This window comes from Lates calcarifer, unplaced genomic scaffold (genome assembly GCF_001640805.2).
Source record: "Lates calcarifer isolate ASB-BC8 unplaced genomic scaffold, TLL_Latcal_v3 _unitig_1931_quiver_614, whole genome shotgun sequence".
Taxonomy (NCBI): Eukaryota; Metazoa; Chordata; class Actinopteri; family Centropomidae; genus Lates; species Lates calcarifer.
In genome coordinates, this window is record NW_026115857.1 from 138,609 (window position 1) to 165,246 (window position 26,638).

At 41.7% G+C, this 26,638-nt stretch overlaps 3 protein-coding genes, 3 non-coding genes and 1 pseudogene across 14 annotated transcripts in view; 4 read left to right on the forward strand and 3 right to left on the reverse strand.

Moving 5' to 3' along the window:
* Window positions 1-26,638, reverse strand: part of LOC108891313 (NACHT, LRR and PYD domains-containing protein 3-like) — a 56,393-nt pseudogene that overhangs the window by 2,799 nt on the left and 26,956 nt on the right.
* LOC127139633 (protein NLRC3-like) lies at window positions 2,668-3,430 on the reverse strand. The gene has a single exon (XM_051067703.1). It carries the CDS (start codon window positions 3,257-3,259, stop codon window positions 2,795-2,797), a length of 465 nt encoding a protein of 154 aa, XP_050923660.1. The 5' UTR covers window positions 3,260-3,430; the 3' UTR covers window positions 2,668-2,794.
* On the reverse strand, window positions 3,584-7,421 carry LOC127139632 (uncharacterized). 3 transcript variants are annotated; one of them, XM_051067700.1, is made up of 8 exons: window positions 7,269-7,421; window positions 6,713-6,847; window positions 6,115-6,225; window positions 5,672-5,785; window positions 5,284-5,397; window positions 4,513-4,588; window positions 4,136-4,364; window positions 3,584-3,971 (listed from the first exon to the last, which is right to left on the reverse strand). In XM_051067700.1, the coding sequence occupies exons 1-8, from the start codon at window positions 7,274-7,276 to the stop codon at window positions 3,943-3,945; spliced, it is 816 nt and encodes a 271-aa protein (XP_050923657.1). In that variant the 5' UTR covers window positions 7,277-7,421; the 3' UTR covers window positions 3,584-3,942. The 3 variants fall into 3 exon arrangements, with proteins under 3 accessions (XP_050923657.1, XP_050923658.1, XP_050923659.1); XM_051067701.1 differs by lacking the exon at window positions 5,672-5,785; XM_051067702.1 differs by lacking the exon at window positions 5,284-5,397.
* LOC108891315 (rap1 GTPase-activating protein 2) overlaps window positions 8,447-26,638 on the forward strand; it is a 34,826-nt gene continuing 16,634 nt past the window's right edge. For 2 of the 7 annotated variants that reach the window (XR_001962292.2, XM_018688437.2), the window contains exons 1-2: window positions 15,702-16,175; window positions 22,678-22,713. Coding sequence is in view for 5 of the 7 variants with exons in the window: in XM_018688437.2 (XP_018543953.1) it covers window positions 16,132-16,175; window positions 22,678-22,713 (80 nt within the window). In the remaining 2 variants the exon portion in view is untranslated. Of the gene's footprint in view, window positions 8,950-9,108; window positions 9,150-10,832; window positions 10,915-15,700; window positions 16,176-22,677; window positions 22,714-25,534; window positions 25,629-26,638 lie in introns of those variants that run through there. The other 5 variants (XM_018688443.2, XM_018688444.2, XM_051067699.1 and 2 more) reach the window with 4 other exon arrangements.
* Window positions 8,863-8,944, forward strand: trnas-uga (transfer RNA serine (anticodon UGA)). The gene has a single exon. It is a non-coding gene; the product is annotated as a tRNA-Ser (tRNA).
* trnar-ccu (transfer RNA arginine (anticodon CCU)) lies at window positions 12,304-12,376 on the forward strand. Its single transcript has one exon. It is a non-coding gene; the product is annotated as a tRNA-Arg (tRNA).
* On the forward strand, window positions 13,385-13,457 carry trnar-ccu (transfer RNA arginine (anticodon CCU)). Its single transcript has one exon. It is a non-coding gene; the product is annotated as a tRNA-Arg (tRNA).

The following is a 26,638-nucleotide window of genomic DNA, read 5'->3' on the forward strand; positions in this document are numbered from 1 at the left end:
TGCACCCATGCTTAAGATGCAAACAATTTTATGACTCAATTTGCAGATAAAATTGTAGTAATTTTTGGTATCGCAGGTTTCAGCAACATAGCTGCAAAAGACAGTGAGATATGCAAATTAAAATTCTACACAGGTTTAGACTTACTGTGTAGTCTCTGACATACATTTAACAGTTTGATGAGTCCAAGCCTGACAGTTTCCAGTTTTTAGTTTGAGTTAAACAAACTGACACTATGGTTGTTGTCTTGCTGAAACAAATGTGAAGATCTTACCTGACAGTCTCTAGTGTACAGTGCACACTTCCTAATCCAGTGGACAACAGTTTCACTCCTGAATCCTGCAGATTGTTGTTACTCAGGTCCAGATTTCTCAGACTAGAGGACTGGGAGCTGAGGACTGATGATATCTCCTGACAGCTTTTCTCTGTCAGACTGGTTTGATTCAACCTGATTAAAAAAAGGAATGGAAACATGACAGAAAGCAAGAAGAGGTTTAATGTCTGAATTGTACAGAACATTTGTACAATTGGTGAGTTGTTTCTGGAGATTTGTGCTAACCACTAACTGTCCAACACATTATGAAGAAACCAAGCATGTGACACTGAGATCCCTTATAAATAACATAATCTCACCTGAGAGTCTCCAGTGAACAGTGTGGACTCTCCAGTCCAACAGACAACATCTTCACTCCTGAATCCTTCAGGTCATTGTGAGTCAGGTCCAGATCTCTCAGACTAGAGGACTGGGAGCTGAGAACTGAGGACAGAGCTTCACAGCTTCTCCCTGAGAGGTTACAGCTTCTCAGGCTGGATTAATATAGAAAAAAAAACAAGTTTAGGACCTAGTGAGAATTCTGAATTGATACTATAATTGTTGATACATAATCTCTGTATGAGTATCTCTGTAGTTTGTTAACTGTGATTAAGCAGGATATGTAACAGTGAGTTGCACCTGCATCTGGATCCCTGCTGCCTGTGATACCAGCAACCCCGACAGAATATGTTATCTATGTGTAGAATTGTGTTTTCTGTTTGTTTTCCTGCGTGCTTGCCTACCTGTGTGTCAATTCACCTATCTGCCTGTAAGCCTGCTTACTTTCAGTAAATCAGCCTGTTAGAGTCTACATTTGGGTCACTCGCTGCCTGTGCAGATACCAGCAACTCTGACATCAATTGAAACAAACTTCAAGATCTTACCTTAGACTTTGCAGTTTACACTGTGTACTTTCCAGTCCAGCACAAAGCAGCATCAGTCCTGAATCCTGCAGGTTGTTGTTACTCAGGTCTAGCTTTCTTAGAGTGGAGGACTCTGAGCTTAGAACTGAAGCAAACACCTGGCAGCTGTCCTCTGTGATATTGGTTTCATTTAACCTGATAAAATGAGTAGTAACATGATCTTTTTCAAAACTTTAAGTCCCTGACAGTATTGTATATGATTGAAGAGTTACTGAAGAGAAAACATAAAGTTCTACAAGCTAACACGCTTGCTAACTGACAAATAGCAACTTTGGTAGTTTCTTTGCTGATGTGGCAATAAGTTCACAAAGTTTATTAAAGACACATATTAGTACCATTGATTCCTATATCATAACTGCTGCCAAATCATCATTTTTTTGTGGTGCAATTTATATATTTATCATATTATCTGTTCATTCAAAGATCACCACTCTCAGGACAGCTTGATTTGACAGTGGAGGAAATTCACAGCTTCAAGTTCACCATGGCTAAATTGTTGTGAAAAATTTGCACAGATTGACTTTGCTTCTGCGAGTGAATCCACTGATCATTGTAATTCTATTGAAATTAAATGATCTGGCTGCAGAATTCTACAAATGAAAATGCTGGTGTGACCAGGAGTTTAGGCTTCTCCTCTAACTGACCGAAAGCAGCAAAAGTTAACATTACCTGAGAGTTTCGAGTGCACAGTATGGACTCTCCAGTCCAGCAGACAAAGCCTTCACTCCTGAATCCTGCAGGTTGTTGTTACTCAGGTCCGAGATCTCTAAGATTAGAGCACTGGGAGCTGAGAACTGAGGACAGAGCTTCACAGCTTCTCTCTGAGAGGTTACAGCCACTCAGTCTGAAGAAACAAAAATGAACAAACAATAACTTAAATCTGTATGTAATAAAAAATAGATTGAATCACTTTATCTGTTTACCTACAGAGCTTTGTTAGAGGCTTTGACCATTGGCAGCAGCCCCTGAAGAGCCTCCTCTGACACGAAGTATTTCTTCAGGTCAAACACATCCAGATCTTTCTCTGATGACAGTAAGATGAAGACCAGAGCTGACCATTGAGCAGGAGACAGTTTATCTGTGGAGAGACGTCCTGAACTCAGGTACTGTTGGATCTCCTCCACTAGAGAACGATCATTCAGTTCATTCAGACAGTGGAACAGGTTGATGCTTCTATATGCACAGGGTTCCCCTTGGATTTTCATCTTGATGTGCTGGACTATTTCCTGATTGCTAGGTGAACAACATTCTAGCTGATTGAGGCAGCCTCGTAGGAGAGTCTGATTGGTCTGCAGTGAAAGACCCAGGAGGAAGCGGAGGAACAGGTTCAGGTGTCCATTTGGACTCTGTAAGGCCTTGTCCACAGCACTCTGGTAGAACTGTGTTGGTTCAGGTTTATCTCTAATCAGTTCAGACTTCTGGGAGGTTGTTTGTTCTTCTGACAGCAGATTGACTCCAGAGTTGATGAAGGTCAGATGGACATGAAGAGCAGCCAGAAACTCCTGAACACTCAGATGGACGAAGCAGAACACCTTGTCCTGGTACAGTCCTCTCTCCTCTTTAAAGATCTGCTGTGAACACTCCTGAGTACACTGAGGCTGCTCTGATATCGATGCCACACTCTGTCAGGTCTGATTCATAGAAGATCAGGTTTCCTTTCTGCAGCTGATCAAAAGCCAGTTTTCCCAGAGACTCAATCATCTTCCTGTTCTCTGGACTCCAGTGTGGATCTGTCCCAGATCCTCCATCATACTTGATGGTCTTCAGTTTGGACTGAACCACCAGGAAGTGGATGTACATCTCAGTCAGGGTCTTGGGCAGCTCTCCTCCCTCTCTGGTTTTCAACACATCCTCCAGAACTGTAGCAGTGATCCAGCAGAAGACTGGGATGTGGCACATGATGTGGAGGCTTCGTGAGGTCTTGATGTGGGAGATGATCCTGCTGGCCTGCTCCTCATCTCTGAACCTCTTCCTGAAGTAGTCCTCCTTCTGAGGGTCAGTGAACCCTCTGACCTCTGTCACCATGTCAACACACTCAGGAGGGATCTGATTGGCTGCTGCAGGTCGTGTGGTTATCCAGAGGCGAGCAGAGGGAAGCAGTTTCCCCCTGGATGAGGTTTGTCAGCAGCACGTCCACTGAGGTGGACTCTGTAACATCAGTCAGGATCTCAGTGTTGTGGAAGTCCAGAGGAAGTCGACACTCATCCAGACCGTCAAAGATGAACACAACCTGGAACTCTTCAAACCTGCAGATTCCTGCTTCTTTGGTTTCAGTAAAGAAGTGATGAACAAGTTCCACCAAGCTCAACTTTTTCTCTTTCAGCACATTCAGCTCTCTGAAAGTGAATGGAAATGTGAAGTGTATGTCCTGGTTGGCTTTGTCTTCAGCCCAGTCCAGAGTGAACTTCTGTGTTAAGACTGTTTTCCCAATGCCAGCCACTCCCTTTGTCATCACTGTTCTGATTGGTTCATCTCTTCCAGGTGAGGCTTTAAAGATGGTCTTCTTGTCTGATGGTTGTTTCTGGTCTGTCTGGTTTCCTGGATGCTGTTTCAATCCTGTCTGACCTCATGTTCATCATTGACCTCTCCAGTCCCTCCCTCTGTGATGTAGAGCTCTGTGTAGATCTGATTCAGAAGGGTTGGGTTTCCTGCTTTAGAGATCCCCTCAAACAAACACTGGAACTTCTTCCTTCAGGTTAGATTTAAGTTTACAGTCGACAAACTGGAGCAACATGTCCTGAATGAACAAAGAAACAATATCAATAAGTGATTTATAAAGTATATATGACAGTTTAATCCTCCTAAAGAATGCATATATGAACATATTTCCCTCCATGTGTTGAGACGTCAGTAAACGTCTCATTTCTCCATCATGTTAAATCTGTAGAGAAATCCTCTTACTGCTCTGCAGACAGTCAGCCAGCTCCTCCTGCTTCATTCTCCTCAGGAAGTTCAGTGTGATCTTCAGAAACTCCTCTCTGCTGCTCCTCCTCTGCTCTTCATCCTCACCGTCCAACACCTCCTCATCCTCTGCTTGCCTCCGTAAGCATTCTGGGTAATCTGGACTCAGGAGCTTCTGAAAATTCTTCAGCTCATTCTTCACAAATCTGACTATGTTCTCCTCCAGCAGCTGGAACAGAAAACTACATTAGTTAATCATCATTAATAAAACATATTATCAAATGTTTACTTGAACTGTCCCCCACTGGCCTAAAATGTTCTTCATATGACTATTTTAAGTAGAATTTTTATGCCTATAACATTCATGTTTTACATACCATAAATATGGAGTCCAGGTGTGATTGATGCTGAGCAGAATAATCAGTGGGAACCTCTGATGTTTTCTTATCAGTTCTGTGGAGAATACATGATGAACAACAGAATGTCACATCACTGGTACAAATGCAATTAATCCATTTATTGTTATATTTACTACATCTAAGAAAATTACCATGCCTCCACCAACCAGTCCAGTTGCAGTTAATTAGCATGTGAATTATGGAGTCTGAAAAAATGTTTGTGCCAAATTTGCAGGGATTCAATTGAGGCAGTCCTGAGATATCACATTCATGAGGTTAAAAACCAAATTTGACCAAATTTTAAGAAATTCCCGTAAGGCGCTACTGATATGTTGCTTTCACAAGAATGGGACGTACGGATGTACACAACCTGAAAACATAATGCCTCCGGCCACAGCTGTCATCAAATACTGTAAAAAAGTAATTTCCTAAAAATCAGCATGACGTCTTCAGTTGTCTTGTTTTGTCCAACTAACAGTTTAAAATATATTAAGCTTATAGTAATATTAATCAATGCTGAAAATCTTTATAATTGAGAATGATTTTTGTCTTAACGATTAAACGAACTCTTGCACAATTATAATTTATACACACATCATAGCTTAAAAGTGCATTGTGGTATTTTTAGCTAAAGTTAGTGTATATTGTATGGATATAGTCATATATTAACAACAGGACCAAATCGCAATCAATTACAACTGAAAATCTGATTGAAATAACTCATCTGTTTACATCATTAATAAACATTACCTTTTATCAACAGAGAGGCGTTCCTCTTTGAAAGTTAGTGGTTCACCCATGGATTGGTCGCTCTTCATGGACACAAGGCTGGGACCAACAGAGTCTGGTCTCTGCTGATGGATCCTGATAGAAACACAGGAAAGACAAAATTAGATGACACATATTTGACAATCAAGCTCCACTCAGTCTATACCAACCAGACTGACCTGGGCACAGGCTGGAATCTCTGGTCTGTGATTCTTTAACATGAATCAGTGTCCATAGTGGCTGTCTCAACCAGCAGAACTAGAGTGGAATCTTCCTCAGTGTTTGCAATTACAATTCAGACATTCTAATGAAATGGGATGGTAGATGAGATGTCACTGCACTATGAACAATGTGACCAATAAATCCTGACCTTTTATCAACAGAGTGTGGTCCATCTTTGAAAGTAAGCGGTTCACCCATAGATTGGTCGCTCTTCATGGACACAAGGCTTGGACCAGGAGAGTCTGTGCTCTGCTGATGGATCCTGATAGAAACACACAGAAGACAAGAAACAGATGAGACAAATGTAAGAAAAGTGTTTCTATAACAAATACAGCTGCTCTGAGTTTAATTGATTTGTAGTTCAGTCCTCTCACAGCCTTGTAAAAAGTCTGTCACATTCTTATTACATCCTGCCATAGAGGTTATATCTCACCCATGTTTGTTTGATTCTTTGACAGGATTACACAAAAAGTACAGGACCAATTTGCATCAAACTTAATGAAGGGATCAGGCATAGATCAGGGACGAACCCATTACATTTTTGTGCTTTTACATCATCATCATCATCATAATCAGATTTTAAATCCTGACCTTTTATCAACAGAGTGGAGTCCATCTTTGAAAGTAAGAGGTTCACCCATGGATTGGTCACTCTTCAGGGACACAAGGCTTGGACCAGGAGAGTCTGGTCTCTGATGGATCCTGATAGAAACAAATAAAGAACAAAAACGGATGTTTCTGTAACAAACAAAACAAGGATTCTGGTGATCTACTAAAGTAAGGTTACTAATAGGGAGACTTTGACAGGAATAGTTCAATGTCTGTCTCTCTGTGTGAATTCAGCTGACCCATACTGGTTCCCTTCAGGATCACTGGGTACACACTGGTATTACAGGACATACACAGCATTATTAGGTGATTTATTGTTTAGGATTTGGTACCAACAGAATCTTCACACATGTAGGAGAATTGTCCTTATTTTGGACACGTCCGAGTCTGGGTTTGAGGACGTCCTGGAGGGAGGACGACCTTCGGAACCAGGTGTTAACTTTTCTCCGGGATCAAGCTTCATTAAATGTTTCTGCTTAAGACCTCAGACAGATACCCCGGTGGGGTTTTTAATTGTCATAGCCGGTTGTTTTATTCTGCTTTTGACCTATCTATCATTCTTTATTAACAGCAAACTCACACATCCGTCTGTCCATCTTTGAGTTCAGTAGGTCCTTCTGTTGAGTGATCTCTGTTCATGGACACCCTGCCGGGTCCTGGTCCTGGATCTTGTTTGGATTCAGGTTCAGGAGAATCTGGTCTCTCCAGCTCTGACCTTATAGACAGATAAGAAGAACACCAGGGAGAGAAGTGTCTGGTTTTATTAACAATTTTAATGTTTTAATGAACACGTTATAAGAAGGAATCCACGCCTCGTGTCGCAGTAATCACGTGCTACATGTGAGGAACTCCTCTGAGATTAGTCATTTGGTAAAAACGCTCCTGTGGTTTGGTAACCAGACACCCACGCCTGAAACAGCCTGTAGTGTGTGGTCTGACTGTTTATATATGATTTACAGTGTGGTATCAGTATTTTTACTTGGACCTGAAACATCCTTCCTGTTCAGGACTGTCGATCCTGCGGGCGTCAGTTACTGATACTGATTTTAACAGATAAACGGTCACCTGTTCACTTACTGAGCCTCAGACCGACTGTAAACATTCATGTTATAGGAGAATTAATGCTGAGTTCTTACCCCTCCATGCTGCGGCCGCCTCACAGCTGTGGCGGACTAAGACTTAAAGTGAAACTATGTTGTTGTAGGATGAAATAAATGTATTAAATCATATTTCAGTGGGTTCTGTGACACAGCACGTGACGGCTGTGTCTGCTGAGTCCGACAGCTTCCTCAAAGTTAACAGAAGGAACTGTTCTGAAATTTATTCCTGCCGCTCCGCCCTCTGATAGGTGGAGGCACCTACAGCTTTTAACCTCCTTTCATCTGTTTGCAGAAGTCTTTGTTTTACTTTGTTTTACTGTTAGTATCAGTCAGACATGTTGTTACTGGGAGTTTCTCGTGAAGAGACATAAATAATCAGATAAAATGTGATGAATTGATGTTTGTCAGTTCATTGTTTGTTTTCTGTGTTAAAGAAAAGTTTGATTCATAAAGGTGCAGCTGCTGTTAATTCTCCTTCACTCTAATAATAAACCAGTCCAACCGGTCTGACCAGTTCAGATGACTCAGGTTTATTTCAGTTGTAAACAGTCTCTGATCTGTGGAGGTCAGACAAAGGAAAAATACAAAGATCCTGATTCAGTAAAGATTTAATGGAAACATCAGTTCAAGATATTTCTCCATACAATAACTGCAAACTTAGCATTGAAAATACTTTTACTCAAGTACAACACTAACAGATATACTAATACTCTTCTACTACAATTTATGACATTCCATGTTTCTGATACTTTATACTTTTACTTCAGTAACTTTATCAGTGCAGGACTTTTACTTGTAACTGAGTATTTCTACGGTGTGGTAGACTTAATAGTACTTTTACTTAGGCTAAATAAAGGATCAATTTACTTCCTCCATTATTGAAGGATTTATAAGTGTGATTTATTAAACCTTTACCACCTGTCTGCAGAATACTTTGTGGAACTTTCATGGACTGATATTATATCACATTATAATATTCTTGGTAATTGTGGTCAGTAAAAGAAAAAAACAAAGAACCACTCTGTGTAAAAAATAATGTATGTAAGTCTTGGGCTAGTGTTCACCTGTCAGATTCAGTATAAAGGTTTAACCATCAAAACAAAGTCCATTTCTATTTATTTTGCTCGATATTACTAACGTATTTTGTACTTTTGTGTTGTTGTAATACAGCTTCTGGCCACTAGAGGACAGCACTAAGCTTCGGGACAACATGAGACGAGCCGCCATCTTGCTTTTTACGCGGATTGTTTAAAGGTGAATGTGATTTTCCGTCAGTCCGTCGGACTAAAGTCGTGTTTCTGATACTTTGTACCCACCTGACATCGACGCTGAGACGTGAACTTATCTTCGAACGAGTCAATATTAGACCAATAATCAACTTTAGATCAACGCCGAACCTGTAGAATAGTTTCTCTCTAAGAGGGGATCCGGGACCTTCTGCTGCCACCGGCGTGAAAGTGTTCACGGGCTGTGACAGCGGCTGGAAACGGAGGAGAAGCTGCTACCGCTGTTTGTAGTGAAGTCTTCATTCACCGCTAAGACTTTATATTAATAACCGGTAAAATATGGTGGAATGACAATCTGACGAAGACACGAACAAATGTGAGAATGAGGTCTGTGTGTGACGTAGGCTGCGATGGCCGAGTGGTTAAGGCGTTGGACTTGAAATCCAATGGGGTCTCCCCGCGCAGGTTCGAACCCTGCTCGCAGCGGACAGGTACATGTTTTATTTATTTATTTTATTATTTCTTCTCTAGTCATTTATATTCAGTAACCGGAGGGAATAAACATAAAAACGTTTTGTCAAAATACTAAAGCAAGTTTAAATTTCAAGGCAGACATTTTGGAATTTTTAAAAAAGCTTTTGTTTCACCAGGTGTGTTCAACGACCTGCGGTGACCCAAAATGGACGCCCAGGTATGTACGCCAACCAACGCTTTCTCCCTCCTGTTCAACTTTAAATAAATAAAATAAAACCTTAAATTTCGTTAAAACTAATTTCAGTAACTGTGTGATAAAGTTTATGTTAAAACATCGACCAGCTGCTCGTTCAGTGCAGAAACTACGGACACAGGAGCCTGAAGTTCTTTTATTGTGCTTTCATAAATATAATAAGGGTTGTACTGATCTGACACAGTGTTTTAAAGAGTCTTTAGCTTCTCTTGGATGATCCAGTTCAGACGTGATAAGTCTAAATGTGGTGGTTTTTATTTTAGACCTGGCCTAACGACAAAGAATAAAGATATAAAATTACAGTTAATTAGTAATTACATTGTCCTGTTTATACTGTTATGTTTATATTTTTTATGTTATCTTGCTTATACCTCGTCTTTTACTCATATTTATGCATTTAACTTTTCAATCTCTGATGCTTCTGCAACAATGTAAATTTCCCAGTTGTGGGACTAATAAAGGATTATCTTATCTTATCTTATCTTATCTTATCTTATCTTATCTTATCTTATCTTATCTTATTTCCAGGCTGCATTGTAATGTCATTTCATATGTCATCTAATTATTGTTGCTCCTGATATGCTTCATAAGATTTTTTGTGTATAAACTGACAACTGTTAGACTATTTTACTGATGACAATTATTTTTTGCAAAAAAAGTATTAAAATAAACAGGATGTATTGTATAAGATAAGATATGGCCCAAAGTTCAAATGATTTCCCTCGTTCCAGTAAATCAAATGTGATTATTTGCGTCTGTTTGGTCAATAAACTGTCAGGAACTTCCTATAGACTGAGATGATACTGTTAGATTCTTTTGTCTGGTTTGACCAATTTCAGTGAGAAACAGTGAAATAGCAGAGGATGGTTTCGATCCATCGATCCTCTGGGTTATGGGCCCAGCACGCTTCCGCTGCGACCACTCTGCTGCACTCAAACCCACAATCCCTGCCTTAGGAGGCCAGTGCCTAAGGACAGCTGTAGGTCCCTGAAGATTCTCTGTAATCCAGGTCATGGTGTTTCTGAGTCCTTTACAAAGGCAGCTGGACGTTCTCAAGGTTCTTGAAGACGTTCCACCTCTCATTTGAAAGGTTCTTCAGTTCTAACCGACTGGTGGGGTGACCAGGTGTTTAGCCTCTCATGGGGTCGTTAATGATCCCACAGACTAATCGTTTGGTTCATAAAACATCAGACAGATATAAAAATGTCAGTTACAGTTTTCTAAAGCCAGAGATAATGTCTGCAAATGTCTCGTGTCCAAACTGGAGTTCGATCAACACGTCCGCTGATATTAGCTTATTGCAGCTGTGTCCCGCCAACAGTGGTGGAAAGTAACTAAGTACATTACTCAAGTACAGATCTGAGGGACTTGATCTTCACTACCAGTAATCCCTTTGTAGCACTTAATACTTTTACTCCATTACTGTACAGATTAAAGTTTGTAACGATACATTTGAAGGGCTGATAAAACATGGTGCTTTGCTCTAAACTAAATCACCCACTGCTGTTTCTTTTATTAATGCAAATAATGTTAAGGTTTAGATTGTGATCAATCAAAGGAACCAGTGAGTCAGAGTCATGTGTCTGAGGTCTGATGAAGGTTAATTGATTGAGTCTGATCTTCTGTCTTCCTGTTTGTGTTCATCAGTGTTGAAGATCAATCAGGAAGAGCAACAAGAAACACCATGGAGTCGTTAGATCGAGGTTCAGGTGGGACGAGAACAGAGGAGGTGGGTTCTGTCACTCAGGTGTGAAGTCTGAGAGCAGGTAAAATTATGTATGATGAATTTTTCTAAAGCAAAGAAAAGCTCTGTTTTTCTGACCAGTGTTGATATATGGGTCTTTTCCTCTTCTGCTTCCAGTGTTTATGCTAAGCTAGGCTAACCCTGTCCTGGACCAGTCTCTCAGTCAAAGCTCTGAACAGTGTTGTGTTGATGTTTGGACCTGGTTTTGATTTAAGGTTGCATTTATTAAGTCCATTATTTATACCATGTTGTTTACACTTTAAATACTAACAATGTCCATAATCAGTTATTATTTTCTTAGGGCTTCATTAGCATGAAGAAGCTTCAAACACACAAGCAAAAAAGCAAAATGAGGCAGACTCAGTAAAACCCTTCCAGTGATGGACCAGTGTTTTTAAAGACTCGCAGCTCCTCAGGGTGACGCGACAGATTTATACAGCACATAAATAAACTGACCTGACCTGATGTATCGTGTTGTTGGTCCAGAATGAAATACCTCAGCAGTGATTGGATGGATTGTGGTGAAATGTGGTTCATGGTGAACTGTAGAAACCTCTAGCGCCATCATCAGGTCACATTTTAACGTGTCCAGTACTTTGGTTTTCTGATCGGACACCTGCAGGTCTGACGACGTTCATCAGCCTCAGCTTTGTCCTGATGAGTTTGTTCTCAGATACGACGCCTTCATACAGTCAAACTCTGTCACGTCACGGTGTTGATACTGTGTGAGTGTGTTGTGTCGTGTTATGGCCACCTGCTCTGTCTGGCCTTTAACATCAGAACACAATGTCCCTGTTCATCAGCAACATGACGTCTCTCTCACAGTTTTATTGGCATTCTGACATTCATTTACAAGACAGGAAGGAAAAAGTGAAGTGTATTCAAATCAAATGATAATAAAGAAAATAGCATCTGAAAACTGCAACAGAGAGTTTATATGTATATATATATAGATATATGTTTATTATTATTTTTAAAATGGCCTTTTTCTTATTAAACAGTTTGATTTTTTTTAAAAAGAGACAAAAACAAAGTATCTTTTGCATGTTAGATTAGAAATAATGAAAATAAATAGAATAAAAATAAGATAAATGTGGAGCCTGATGTAGATCCAGCAGCTCCCAGTGCAATTTATTATTTCTCATTATCTGGTGGCACATTGTCTCTCCACCCCTCCCCCACCCTCACCTCTTCCTGGCAGAGGTGAGGTCTCACACAGTTCGTCACATATGGTCTGTGTAGGACCACGTTGTGTTTTTATGGCGCTGTGGCTCAACGAGTGTCGTCAGTCCTCAGAGACAGAAAATAAACCCAGGAACAGAGGATTACAGTGGCAGAGTAGGTGTGAGTGAACAGACGGCTGCAGGTACAGCAGCCCCAGTGGCCTAATGGATAAGGCACTGGCCTCCTAAGCCAGGGATTGTGGGTTCGAGTCCCATCTGGGGTGTGAAGCAGAGTGGCGCAGCGGAAGCGTGCTGGGCCCATAACCCAGAGGTCGATGGATCGAAACCATCCTCTGCTATTTCATCCTTTTTTCTGGTCTGACTAATGATGACCGTCAGTCAAAAACATTTGACGACATCTCCATCATCTATGAGAGACTATAAGAGGCTCATCTGGATTTGGGCAGTTTATCCTGTTCTTTAACCCTCAGTCAGACTGGATGTGAGGTGTCTGTGAACTTTGTCTTCCGGTCTCTCCACAGATGCTCTGTGGGGTTTAAGTCTGGGCTTGGGCTCAGGGACAGTCAGCGTTGTCTTGGCTGTTTGCTTTGGATTATTGGTGGCCTGAAAGGTGAACCATTGCCTTAGTCTTAGGTCATAAGCATTCTGGAGCAGGTTTTCTTCAAGAGCCTCTTGTCTATGTAACTGCATTCATCCTTCCTTTGTCTGCTCATTCTCAGAGTCTTAAAAATACAGTTTGACAAACTCCAACCAGGTTGTCAAATGTCTTTTACTCAGTGGTTTCCGTCAGGTCACTCTAGGACTGTAAAGGTCTGATTGATGGAGGCTGTTGGGATGGTTGTTCCTCCGGCAGGTTCTCCATCCTGCAGAGGACTGAAGCTTTGTTAGACCGACCGTTGGGCTCTTGGTTACCTTCCTGACTAAGACCCTGGACGGTCAAGTCTAGGAAGAGTCTTGGTTGTTCCAGACATCTTCCATTTCACAGGCCACTTTGCTCCTACATATGTCACAGTTTCATAGTTTTATAACCCTGCCCTGATTTCTGACAAAATATTTAATTACTGTGGTCTGCAGAGAATTTCTTGAACTTCATGGTTTGGTTTTTGTCCTCCAAAGCTCTAGACACGTGTCAGTTAAAGCAAAGAGGATGCACCTGAACACAGTTATGGCTGTTTTATCCATGTAAATTAAATATTCAACTCAGCAGTGTGTGCAGTGAACAGGTCTGAATACTTTCTGAAGCCACTGTACAGAGATGGTCAGGCACAGCAGCCCCAGTGGCCTAATGGATAAGGCACTGGCCTCCTAAGCCAGGGATTGTGGGTTCGAGTCCCATCTGGGGTGTGAAGCAGAGTGGCGCAGCGGAAGCGTGCTGGGCCCATAACCCAGAGGTCGATGGATCGAAACCATCCTCTGCTATTTCAGCCTTTTCATTGAGGACTGTTGGTCAGACCAGGAACATCAATCTCCAGCAGTTTATATCAGACAGTTTATAGACGAAACAATTAGTTGATTGTTGGAGAAAATCATTGACTCATTGATGATGACAGTAATCATTAGTTGCAGGTGGTGATGGTGGTGTGGACTCACACAGGTGAGGTGGGAGGTGTGTCCCAGGTTTAAGAACAGAAAGATCATCAGGATGTTGTTTGTTAACGTTGTGGCTGCAGTGAACAGAGCAGCCTGCAGGGGGCGCCACCAGGACTTTACCCTGACAGACTTGTTTATGTTTCCTAATTGAAGGAAAGAGGAGGAGATCAGCCTCATCTCAGTGTGTATAATGTGATCGCAGCTCACACTTTACTCTCTGTAAATCCTGTTTCCCATTATCCCCTGTGGTAATGTGATGTAAATGTATTCAGCTGCTGAGCTGCCGGAGGATTTTCACAGAGAATTAAACCTGAGAACTCCCAAATTAGAGGAAAAACACACTCACACACACACTCTCTAACAGGCGGCCATACACAGCCAGTTATTGTGTCTTCATTTAAATTTCTCTTGTCTGATCTTTTGTTGTCTCAGCCTAGTGTTTGAATCACTGTAGAAATTAATTAAGCTATTTCTCTGCGTGTTCTCTCTGCAGAACAGAAATCACAGTAAAATATTAACCTCCTTTACAAGCACAACCATAAAGTCTATTTAAATGTTTTCATTTAACTGCAGTTTAAAGCAGTTTACATTTTACCAGGACTGTAGAGAGGAGTTCAGTCCAAAGTCCTACACGCAGCTGAAACACACCTCCCATACAAATTTACATACATGAGTAAAACACATTTTGTTCTGCTGTGTGAATATGAGCTGATAAACAGCTGCTGCCATTAAACTGAGGACAGTCTGTTTCACTTCCAGACAAGAGTAAAAACAATTTTTAGTGTTTCTACTCAGGATTTTTTGGGTGCAAACTGGAGCTGTTTTCAACAATGACCTCCAGATGATGTCCAGAGAATCAGGTCCAGACGTTTGGTGTTTCCCTTTCACACATGCTAAGAATCGTTATCACCTGCTGGAAATGTTTGGGTCAGGTAATGGGGGCAGCCTGCAGGACCATTCACTGTGAATTCTCCAGCCAATCACCTGCTCTATTCACACATCAACTCACTAGGACGTTACTTCAACGCAACCAGACGTTACTCAGACTCTAACTCCAGGGTGCTGCAGGATAAAGTCTGGTTAATGTCCGGTCTGGTTAAGGTTCTCTGTGTGTGAACACATGGATTTAAACACACTTAATGATATAGAACAGAGCAAAAACTCATGTTGGAGAAGCTACAACAAGAGAATAATAAAAATGACTTTTAGCCCTTTTCTACCAACGTGGGATCTGCTGGCAGTGGCCAAGAGGTTGGAACTACTGACTTAAGTGGGTATGGGAGGGGTCACTGCACCACCATTTTAATAAAACATGAGTGAAAGCTGCAGCAGCGAAGTGATTTGGTGGATTACTGCCACCAATTGGTGTCAAATGAGGACTTAAGCATGATTCATACTTGATGTGAATCTCCATAGAACGGCAGCGGACCATAACAGCTGTATGTGAGGGGCTGTATGTGTGAACACAAACATCTGAATCAGTCAGATCGGACATGAAACAGACTTTGTATAAAGTCTGTGATAATCATTGTGGAGTGAGATGTGATGACGTCTCAGTGCTCTACCTGCAGGCTCCACCCCTCACCTGAAGCAAACAGAACACTTTCTACTTTCTGTCTTTGCGTGAGTGAAACTGAAACATTGAAGAATCTCTGGACCTGATTCTCTGGATGTCATCTAGAGTTTATATATGAGAACGACTTGTAATGTTTGGTTCTCAAACCGGTCGAAATGTGGGTCAGTTCTCAGAAGGAACCAGTTCTGAACCAGTCACCATTATTAGTTTCAGCTCTGGGTTTGTTATCGTTAAGTCTCTCCTCGCTGTTTCAACACAACAGAACAAAAATAGATAAATACATATTTTTATTTCAGGCTGCAGCTTCAGTTTTCGTCGTCAGAGAATCCAGTAAACTAACGCCTGATTCCGTCCATTCATCTCCATTTATTATGTATAAGTTTTCAGACTGACGGTGTCTGTGCTGGGTTTTCTGCTTCGTCAGGGCCAGAGAGGACAACATGTAGACCTCCATCTCTATTCTCTTTCTATGTCTCTCGCCCTCCCTCCCTCTCTCTCTCTCCTGGGTGTGTGTGCACTGAATTGAAGTGGGAGAGAACGAGAGAGAGAAACATCAACGGGAGGAGACACAGCGGGATGATAAAGGGAGGCAGACAGAGCGAGCGAGCGAGCGAGGTGGAGACAGAGTGGGAGAGGAGAGAGAGAGAGGGAGGCGGTAAGAGCGTGTGAAGGAGGGCGGCTGACAGAGATGGGAGTATTTATAGGTGGAGAGATGAGGAGATAGAACGACAGCAGAGAGAGAGAGAGAGAGAGAGGGAAGGAGGGAAGAGAGAGAGAGAGGGAGAGAGAGAAAATCCAGACACAATAAGAAGAAAAGGAAGACAAAGAGGAGGAGAGGGCGAGCGAGAGACCATGCTGAGGAGGAAGAGGAGCGTGTCGTTCGGAGGCTTCGGATGGTAAGAGAGTGGACGAGAGTGAATGTGTGTCTCCTCTGATGAATGGCTGAACGATCCCATCACCACTCGTACTCACACTTTCAGGGTTTTTGAGTTCATTTCCAGTCTGAGCTGACATCACCGTGACATCACAGTTGCATCAGCCCCCCTCGACCCCCCCCACATTAAAAAGACAAATTAGTAAAATGAGCTTTTTTGTTTTCAGACCTGAACGTCTGAACGTTATCATGGCTGAAGTTAAAATTGGACTTTTTTCGAATGGGGTTTGGTTGGGAAAGTTGGCAGGTTCTGTTGCAGTTGATGCGTGGAGTCAGTGTGAGATTCGTTCACTCTCTGTTGTTTCCAGTTGACTGACGGTGAACGAAATCCCTTTTTGTTGCTGCTGTTAATAAACAACTTCCTGTATTGTCAGGAATTCAAAGGGACGACTGAGTCCTTCTGTTTTCTGATTGACTGCAGGCGTCTATTGAGTTCATTCACATGAACACTTCAAATATTCAGAAAGAGTAAATTATTTGTGCACTCACTTTCACTGTTGATTCTACTCAGTCTTTTTCTCTGCAACAGAAATTCTTTGATTTTTAAAAAGAAAATCCAAAAAATCTACAATATTTTTGTTGCTTCTCACTCAGTACTGGAGTTTGGTTCAGATCACCACTTTAATTTGCTTTATTATCTATTGATTGTTTTCATTACTGATTAATTGTTTTTCCTGTTAAGTGTCAGATAACAGTGAAAAATGCTCGATATAATTCCCCACAGTCCAAGCTGACGTCTTCACCTGTTGTGTTTTGTTTTCAGTTCACAGTCGTGTTTGACAGAAAAGCATCAGATCCTCTGAGTTTAGTTTTTGCTTGAAAAAATGACTAAAACATTATTTGATCATTAAAATAGCTTCCAGTTGTTGCAGCTCTCACTTTCTTGCAGAGAGCTGGATGAAAAAATTGATGCCACGCTCATGTTGAAACTGTGAATATGGTGGTGTAGGTTAAGGTTGAAGGAGCCTGACTCTGTCCAAAGGTAAAAACATCCACCTCCTCCACAGCTCACTCATTAACATGTGGTATCTCCTCTGGTTCGGTTCTCGTATCTCGTCCTGAGTTACACGTGGGAACTGTTTCCTGGCAGGCTGCCTCAAGGTCACGAAAAAAAACAGCAGGAAGTCTTTTTAATTATAGATAATTAATGAAGTAACTGCTGATGTGCTGCGTGAGTAAAAATAGTCTCAGGCCTGTTGTTCATACGGAGACGGTCGTATCACTCCTGCTGCTGTTTGAAGACAGAACATCTGAACTGACTTTCCTCCAAAACTCTGGATTATTCAGTGACATGTGAACATAATGATTTATTCATCTAACACAACAGTTTATGCAACATCGTAGAGCAAAGTCAGCGAGCATGAACACACATACAGTGCAGATAAACTGGGTGTTATTTGACTGGGAAGGAGAGTTCCCAACCAAACCCAGTTTATTTTTGTATTGACAGATTGTTCTCCTGTTTCAAATTTTGAGGTTTATAAATATGAAAATTAAATTAAAAGCTAAGTTTAACAGCACAACAGGTGCTGACGAAGACACCGATGTCAGCAACACTTGTGACTCGTTATCCATGTTGCGTTCGCCACTTGTAATCGAGGCTGAAATGCGTCATGTGATCGAAGCATGACCAATCAGGGAAGGATACGTTATCATTGATAAGAGCCAATCAGGAATTGGACATGGGTGTCTACGTCATCCTTTCTACCCGTCTAAACTAAAACAGAGGATCTCCAAAGTCTGTAGGATTCATCCTCTGGGAACCATGAATGTCTGTATCAAAATTTATCTAGAAATACGCTAACTTAACTCTGCTCCATGAAGTACCAGCGTCAGGTTCACTCTGAATAATGTGAAGTGGATGTCTTCGGGATGAAACTGTCTAACCCCCGCTCTAAACCAAGGTATATTAAACTACAGGTAACCATAGCAACAGCACTACCCACCAAACAATATAATGCAGTGTGTGACCTGAAATCCAGCTCTTACACTTTAACTCTTACTGCAGTGACTCAGTGGTGTGAATTCAGTCTGGAGTCTGGACTCAGAAGTCATTAAAAACCAGCGTTCATCTGATATCCAGCCAGGAAACTGCTGCAAATATCAAGAGTTAGAAACAGAGGTTGGTGTGTTTGTTACAGCCACAGCACTTCCTGCTCCAGAAGCAGGGGATCATGGGTAATATACACCATTGGACCCTGTTTCAGTTCAGTTAGTGGGACTATGCAGTCGAAGCTCCAATCAACAGATTTATAGACTTTGTTTTCTGCACATGAAAATCACCCTGCAGAGGGCGCCACTTCTCAGTGAAGTTACATTATGTTGATTTGAATATCCTTATATGAAACAAGATCAATAAATAGCTGCTGTTTGTAACTCCACACATCCTATAGTCCAGGGCCATAAACCCCCCCAGACTGAAAGGTCGGAGGTTCTTCTTCTTCTGGTGTTTGTCAGTTATTAAAACAGCTTCGAACCTGTTTTGCTGTAGACCAGAAAACAAAGATGGACTTTAATCAGATTTGTGATCTGACCATCACAGACACGGACACAGTGGCTTAAATCTCATCTGGATTTTATCTGATATCAGTGAGCCCAGTGGAACTGAGGCCTAAGATGTCCAGAGGTCTGGAATCAGCTCTGTCTCCTCTGAACATGATCCAGACAGAGATCATGTTTCCTGTAAAATGTATTTGCTGCTGTTACAGCAAAGTTAAAAAGCTGAACTGTAGGAGTCAGGGGTTTTTAAACAATGAACACTGACTGTGAGGAGCAGGTGTGAATCATGGATTTCACTGCTTTTCTCTGCGTTACATGAATGTCTCACAACATCCATTAAAACATGTTGCATGTTGCTGCCAGAAACATGAATGATATTAATTTTGGATGTTGGTGAATGTTTGTTTTAAAATGGTGGCTCTGTCCACCTGTCTGTGGTTGACTAAGAGGATTTGACGGCTTCAACCTGACGTTCACTGCTGGTGTTTTACATCAGGGATGTTTTCAGATATCAGACTGATATATATTCAGATATCAGACTCAGAGAAGTTTTCAGATATCAGACTCAAGGGTGTTTTCAGATATCAGACTCTGAGATGTTTTCAGATATCAGACTCAAGGGTGTTTTCATATATCAGACTCAAGGATGTTTTCAGATATCAGACTCAGAGATGTTTTCAGATATCAGGCTCAGAGATGTTTTCAGATATCAGACTCAGAGATGTTTTCAGATATCAGACTTGAGGATGTTTTCAGATATCAGACTTGAGGATGTTTTCAGATATCAGACTCAGAGATGTTTTCAGATATCAGAGTCAGAGATGTTTTCAGATATCAGACTCAGAGATGTTTTCAGATATCAGACTCGAGGATGTTTTCCGATATCAAACTCGAGGGTGTTTTCAGATATCAGACTCTGAGATGTTTTCAGATATCAGACTTGAGGATGTTTTCAGATATCAGACTCTGAGATGTTTTCAGATATCAGACTCTGAGATGTTTTCAGATATCAGACTCTGAGATGTTTTCAGATATCAGACTTGAGGATGTTTTCAGATATCAGACTCTGAGATGTTTTCAGATATCAAACTCGAGGGTGTTTTCAGATATCAGACTCTGAGATGTTTTCAGATATCAGACTCGAGGATGTTTTCAGATATCAAACTCGAGGGTGTTTTCAGATATCAGACTTGAGGATGTTTTCAGATATCAGACTCTGAGATGTTTTCAGATATCAAACTCGAGGGTTTTTCAGATATCAGACTCTGAGATGTTTTCAGATATCAGACTTGAGGATGTTTTCAGATATCAGACTCTGAGATGTTTTCAGATATCAAGATGTTTTCAGATATCAGACTCTGAGATGTTTTCAGATATCAGACTCGAGGATGTGTGGTTGAGATGTTAGTGACTGGATGGGAGGAGAAAAACCCACCCACTGATTCAGAGAGGAATTTAAAGTGGCTGCTCTCTGTGTTGTTCTCGCCTCAGTAAATCTCAGTCTGCAGTCGGCCTGTCAAAACTCCCTGTGACCAGAATACACAACTCTGAGTGTGTGTGTGTGTGTGTGTGTGTGTGTGTGTGTGTGTGTGTGGAAACTCTTACACAAGACTCCTTTTCAATCATTCACTCTCTTCGTTTTCTTTTTCTCCTCTTCTTCTTCCACATTCCCCTCTGTCCTTATATCTCCTTATTTCCTACCCTTACTCCTTCTTATCTTACATGCCTCCTTGCTTCCTTCCATACTTCCTTATATTCTTATATCATCCTTCTTTCCTTTTATACATCCTCATCTCCTGCCAGGTCTCTTCCTTTACTTTAATACATCCTTAGTTCCTTTTACACTTCCTTACCTCTGCCTCTACATCTTTACTTCCTTCAGTTACTCCTTATTTCCTTCTGTACCTCCTTGTTTTCTTAGATAACTCCTTTCCTTCTGTACCTACTTTTCTTGCATACTTCCTTACGTCCTTATATCATCCCCCTTTTCCCTCAATGCTGCCTCCTTTCTCTTTCTTTTCTTCACTTTTTCTTCAATATCTCCTTTTCTCTTTCACGTCCTACTTTTCTCTCTCCTTCTTTACATCCTTAAGTCCTTTCTACATGTCCTTTTTTCCTTCCATACATCCCTCGTTCCATCTATACCTCCTTGTTCCTTCCTCGTTCCAGTGTCTCCTCCACTCCCTCCTTTCTTCCTTTATATCCCTCCTTTCTTCTCCTCTTTCTTTCTCTCCCTCCTCCTATTTAAATCCAGATGTTATACCTTCACAGTTTACCTCGTCATCCCTCCGTCCTCCCAGCGTTTAGACCAAGCCGACTAATAGAGTTGTAGTATTTAATAATGCAGGAGCAGCTTCGGGGCAGCTGCAGGACCAGTTTATATTAAACCCTCTGCTGCTCCACCCGTCCCTCTCCACCTCCTTCTTCTGCTCTTTCTCGTCTTTAATTCCATGATCTGCTGTTGAATTAAATCACAACAGAAAATCGTTAACTCAGCACTTTAATCTCTAAATTCTGCTCATGTTGTTGTAATGTAAAATATTACAAATATTCTCAGTTCCTCATAGGTTCTTTATTTTAACCTCCAGTGACGTTATGTTTTCACCCGTCTGTTTGTTTATTTGTTCTTGTTGGAAGGCGTGGTCGGTTAAAGAGGTGGATTTTCACATTTTCATCAGAGGAAATCATGTTCAGACTTTAGACAGATGTGTGCAGGATTGTTTGGCCTCAGTGAAGCTGTGTGAGTGCTGTTAATGCTTTTATGGTTCAGTTTGTTTTATTTCATGTATTAATGTATTTAGCACTGGTTCTATGCACAGCTGCTCTCACAGAGATGAATAAAGTCTCAGCAGAAAGCAGAAGTGATGGTTTTAGTTTTCAGCAGCTGCAGATGTTCCACATGTTTCAGAGGCACAAAGGTGAAGCTCAGGTTAAAGACCTGAGGACAGGCGGCCATCTTTGTAATCATGTGGTTTCTGGGCGACATCGTCATCCAGAGAGTGTGTGTGTGTGTGTGTGTGTGTGTGTGTGTGTGTGCAGTATAAATGTGTTATTTATGACCTGTGGGAGTTGAGTTTTCACAGAGTCATCATACATCCAGGCTTTTAACGTTATGGTCGATTCGCTCTCTCTCTCTCTCTCTCTCTCTCTCTCTCTCTTTCCATTTCTGCATCACTCCTCTCCTTTCCTTTCTCCCTTTTCTTTCTTCCTCCCTTTTTTCGTTTCCTCCTTCCCTCCTCACCTTCCCTCCTGTTTCCTTCCCTCACATCTCCTCCCGTTTTCACATTTCTTTTCTATTTTGTTTCGTCTCCTCTCTCATTCTCATCTCCTTTCCTATCTCCTCTCATCTTTCCTCTTCTTTCCTCGGTTCAGTGTGAATCTCAGGTTTTATTAGCAAAATAAACCTAAAGTAGAAATGAAAACTCTAAATATTGAGTCTCAAACCCAGAGAGAAACTGACTGATGAATAATAGATAACAGAGAAATAAAAGCAGAATTACAGGAGGAAATAAAACCACCTGTGCACATACAGACATGTTCTATGTATGTTTACTGTTCATCCATCACACCTTCATTCTTCCAGGTGAACTCCTGCAGAAATGAACCAGTTTGTTTTGTGATTTTTACACCTTTACACATTTCCAGCTGCTTTTATTCTCCAGTCTGTGTTTGATGTAAATGTGTGATTTACAGCAGCTGCAGCACTTTAATGAATCAGGTTTTTATTGCTCTGAGATCTCACACACACACACACACACATACAGGTTACTAAGGTTAATAGAGTATGGTACAGCTGTAACTCTCCGTCTTCACGCCTCAATAAAATCTAAATGTTCGTCCTGTTATCAGAGTTGATGTGTAATATACCAATATACTGTATGTTAACAGCCTCTCTCTCTCTCTCTCTCTCTCTCTCTCTCTCTCTCTGTCTCTCTCTCTCTCTCTCTCTCTCTCTCTCTCTGCAGGATTGATAAGTCCACAGTCAGCGCTCTCAGAGCTCGGTGAGTAACAACACAGATCTAATGAAACAAAGTCATGTAAGACACAATAAATGAATAATAAGAGACAAGAAAAGAAAACTTATCAGCTGCTGAGTAGAGCTGCATCAGTCTGTAACTACTGTCAGAGTCAGTTCATCGTTTCAGGTTCAGGTTTATTGTTATTTCCTCACGTCATAGAACAAGTCTCAGAGGTGAAGATGTGGACAAACTATTTTCTGCTCGTGTAGCAAACCTGCCTCCATAAATGTCGACTGTTCGACGCGTCGGTCAGGAAATCCCTGACATCAATCAATGAGTCGTTATTTTCTATTTAGCTGACTCACCGTTCACACACAGAGCCGTAAACTTTACAACCACATCTGATCTTTAAATGACCAAAACCACAAAACTAACTCAGATGAAAAGGCAGAGCGGCTTGTTTCTGTTGTCTGATCCTCTCAGCTCCGGCGTCAGGTGAGTTTTACCTGCTGAGAGCTGCATGCTCTCTGTGGGAATGTGCACATTTAAAGAGGAAACTACCGATGTTACAGCGAGTTAAAACAGGCTGACAGTGTCAGCAGCCCGACAGGAGAGACACGGTGCGGTAGGATTTCATAACTGAGCTCGGTTACAGGTCTCACAGGTGAACAGCGACTTCTCCAGCAGGTCGGTGTGTTGATGACCGGTTACATCAGTCAGGAAGACCCTGACATGATAAATACCTGCGACTACTGCAGAGTCATTTGGGAACGAATGACAGTTGAACCTCTTCCCTGTAAAGACAGGAGTCAGACGTCGGTGAGTTTTTGAGGTTTTACAGTCGGACCTGGAAGCTGCGTGACTCAGGTGTGATCAGAGGAAAAGAAGCTGCAGGAGAGTTTAATAAGAATTCAGGTGTGTGTGTTGAACTTTACAGGAACTTAAGAATTTGTCAGAAGTGGCTCAGTTAAAGGAAGCCGTCTGTTAGACTGAGAGTCTGATCAAAAGGCAGAGCGATGGCGTCTGGCAGGGAGGAAAAGCCTGCTCTCAGTGTCTGAATGTCTGATGAGTTTGAAAGGAAACCTGGTGCAAACAGAAACCGCTGAGGGGCAAGAAGCAGAGTTCACAAGTTCAGATCCAACTGGTTTCATCAGTCAGTGCAACATAAAACATCATCTGATCACTGTTGTTTTTCCTTTAAAACATATTTGTTGTTGCAGTTCAGTTGTATAATTTCTAGCACAGTCCAGCGTGGTGAGACATTCTGTGGCTACATGCTCATAAATCTGATCATTACATGTCAGTCAACATGTTGGGTACATGTGACACGTGACTGACATGTATGTGTGTGTGTGTGTGTGTGTGTGTGTGTGTGTGTGTGTGTGTGTGTGTGTGTGTGTGTGCCTGTAGGGAAGGTGACCCGTCAATCCAACAGAATATTCTGCTCTTTTCCTTCCAGCAGTTTTTCCTCTGATTCACACTTTATCATCTGTCCATCAAATCTCTCTCTCTCTCTATACATCCTCTCTGTCTCTCTCTCTCTCTCTCTGTCTCAGCTGTATGATGAAGGACATCAGTCACACTTCATCTGTGTGTAGAAACGTTCAGGTCTTTGTGTTGTTGACAGATCAACACTTCCTGTCTCTCAGCTCATTGGTTCCTACAGAAGACGTCCATCTTTAAAAACACCTCCTCTTGAATCCATCAGTGAATCTCATTATGTTTCACTTTCATCACTTGTCAGTATCTGATCAGCTGTGGCAGCTCCTGATCCAGAACTCAGAGCTTAACGAGCTCCGACGGACAAGAGTCACAGCCACCAGAGGGCGCTGTCGCTTAGATGTGAACAAATGTTATTTTTGGCCGTTTGAAAAGACCGATGCTGTCGTTATTTCTGAGGAGAGTCTGAGGCTTTTCTCTCCTGTGCGTCTTGGCTGTGTTTCCAGAGGAGCGCTCGTTCTGTGCACCTTCAGAAAGTCACATACAAATTAAGCATTGGGGGCGGGATCAGCTGCTCATCTGTCCAACATGTCGCCGCTGCCGTTTCCTCTGCCGTGACCTCAGCATCAACAGCAATCACCACGGTTTCTGTTGACGTTGTGCAAAAGTCCTAAAAGTCTGGATTTCTAAGTTCCCAGTCAGAAGTTTGAACCTGAACACCCCCTGAAGTCGGAGCAACCCCACCAACCCCGACATAAGAATTCAAGATGGCTGCTCCTCATCAACAGCAGTGAACTCTCTGCTAATGTTCCTGTTTATAGCAGTTTCATTAAGTCTGTTTCGTGTTTTGGTAACAGAACGACAAACGGAATCAAACCGTTTTTTACTCAGTGAAATTCAATATTTTCTCCTTTGAGGTGTTCAATGACAACAAAGTCTTTCCTGCGAGCGTCCACGTTGATCCAACTTCTCCACTGGAACGCCGTCGACTCGGAGGTGACGTCACTCCCAGTTCTGACCTCTGACCATCAGTCAGGGACGATCGGACTCTGATCTGCCCCCTGGTGGACGAACGTGTGAATCCTCCACAGAAACACAAAGTGAACAGTAACTTCACTCGGCTGCTGCATTCCTGCACTGTCGAGAAACACAAATCATTCTCATCATCATTCTCTCCTCTCTCTGCTCTCTCTCCTTTTTATGGTTTTATTCTCCCTCTCTTTCTTTTCCTCTCAGCATCCCTGTTTTCACCCCCCCACCCCCAAGTGATTAAGGCGCCATAATCCTGATGGTCCTGACGTTATGAGAAGGAGGGAGAGAGGGAGGGAGAGAGAGAGAGAGGGAGAGAGAGAGAGAGAGAGAGGGAGGGAGAGAGAGAGAGAGAGAGGGAGGGAGAGAGAGAGAGGAGAGGGAGGGAGGGGGAAAGAGAGAGAAAAGAGAGAGAGAGTAGTGGTGTGTTAGATTTTAGTGAGATGCTCAGTAATCGACGGCAATGCAACAATGCCGCACGACCACTGGTGAGTTTGGCATTTCCCCTCATCCTCCGTGTGTGTGTGTGTGTGTTTGTGTTTGTGTTTGTGTGTGTGTGTGTGTGTGTGTGTGTGTGTGCACCGTATTGCGTGTTAAATTTTACAGACATAATTTTTTGATGTGTTTATGTGATATTTTAATCTAAGTGGTGATGCTTTCAGGTGTTGACTGTCAGGTTGTGTATTTGGATTTTTTTAGTTTGTACATGTTGTGTTTGTTAATGTGTGTATCTGCTGCTGATAACAACACAACACAGCTCTGTAAAACAGCTGATGTGTCGGTCTGAACTCTGACAGCAGTGATCTGACTCCATCAGGTGGAAAAATAAAACATCTGCACTGCAACATGTTGACATCTGGACGATGAAATCAGAGGAAAAAATGAAATGAAATCACATTTCATCTGAAAATTCAAATCAGTCTGAACCAAACCAAATTTAACACCTGCAGTAAAGAGTTATTTTTCTTTTTAGCACATCTGAAAAACAGACAGATAGATAGACAGATAGATAGACAGATAGATAGTGAGATAGATAGATAGATAGATAGATAGATAGACAGATAGATAGACAGATAGATAGACAGATAGATAGATAGATAGATAGATAGATAGATAGATAGATAGATAGACAGATAGATAGACAGATAGATAGACAGATAGATAGATAGATAGATAGACAAATAAAACCAAAACTCAGATTAAAATCCTTAAAAAATGAATTAGACAATGACAAAAATAATAAATGACAAAAAGGCTTTATTTTTATTTCTGGAGCTTCATATATTAGTCAGATCACATTAAGCCTGGCGTGTGTGTGTGTGTGTGTGTGTGTGTTTGCAGCTAAAGGGCAGACGGTCCGTCTGTCTAGAAACAGAAGCCAGCAGCGTCTCCTCTCCCTGCTGCTGCTGCTGCTGTTGTTTATGATGATGGTGTCGTCGTTTTTCGTTTCTACGCCGTTGTTGACAGCAGTGACTCATTTGCCACGCGATGAATATAA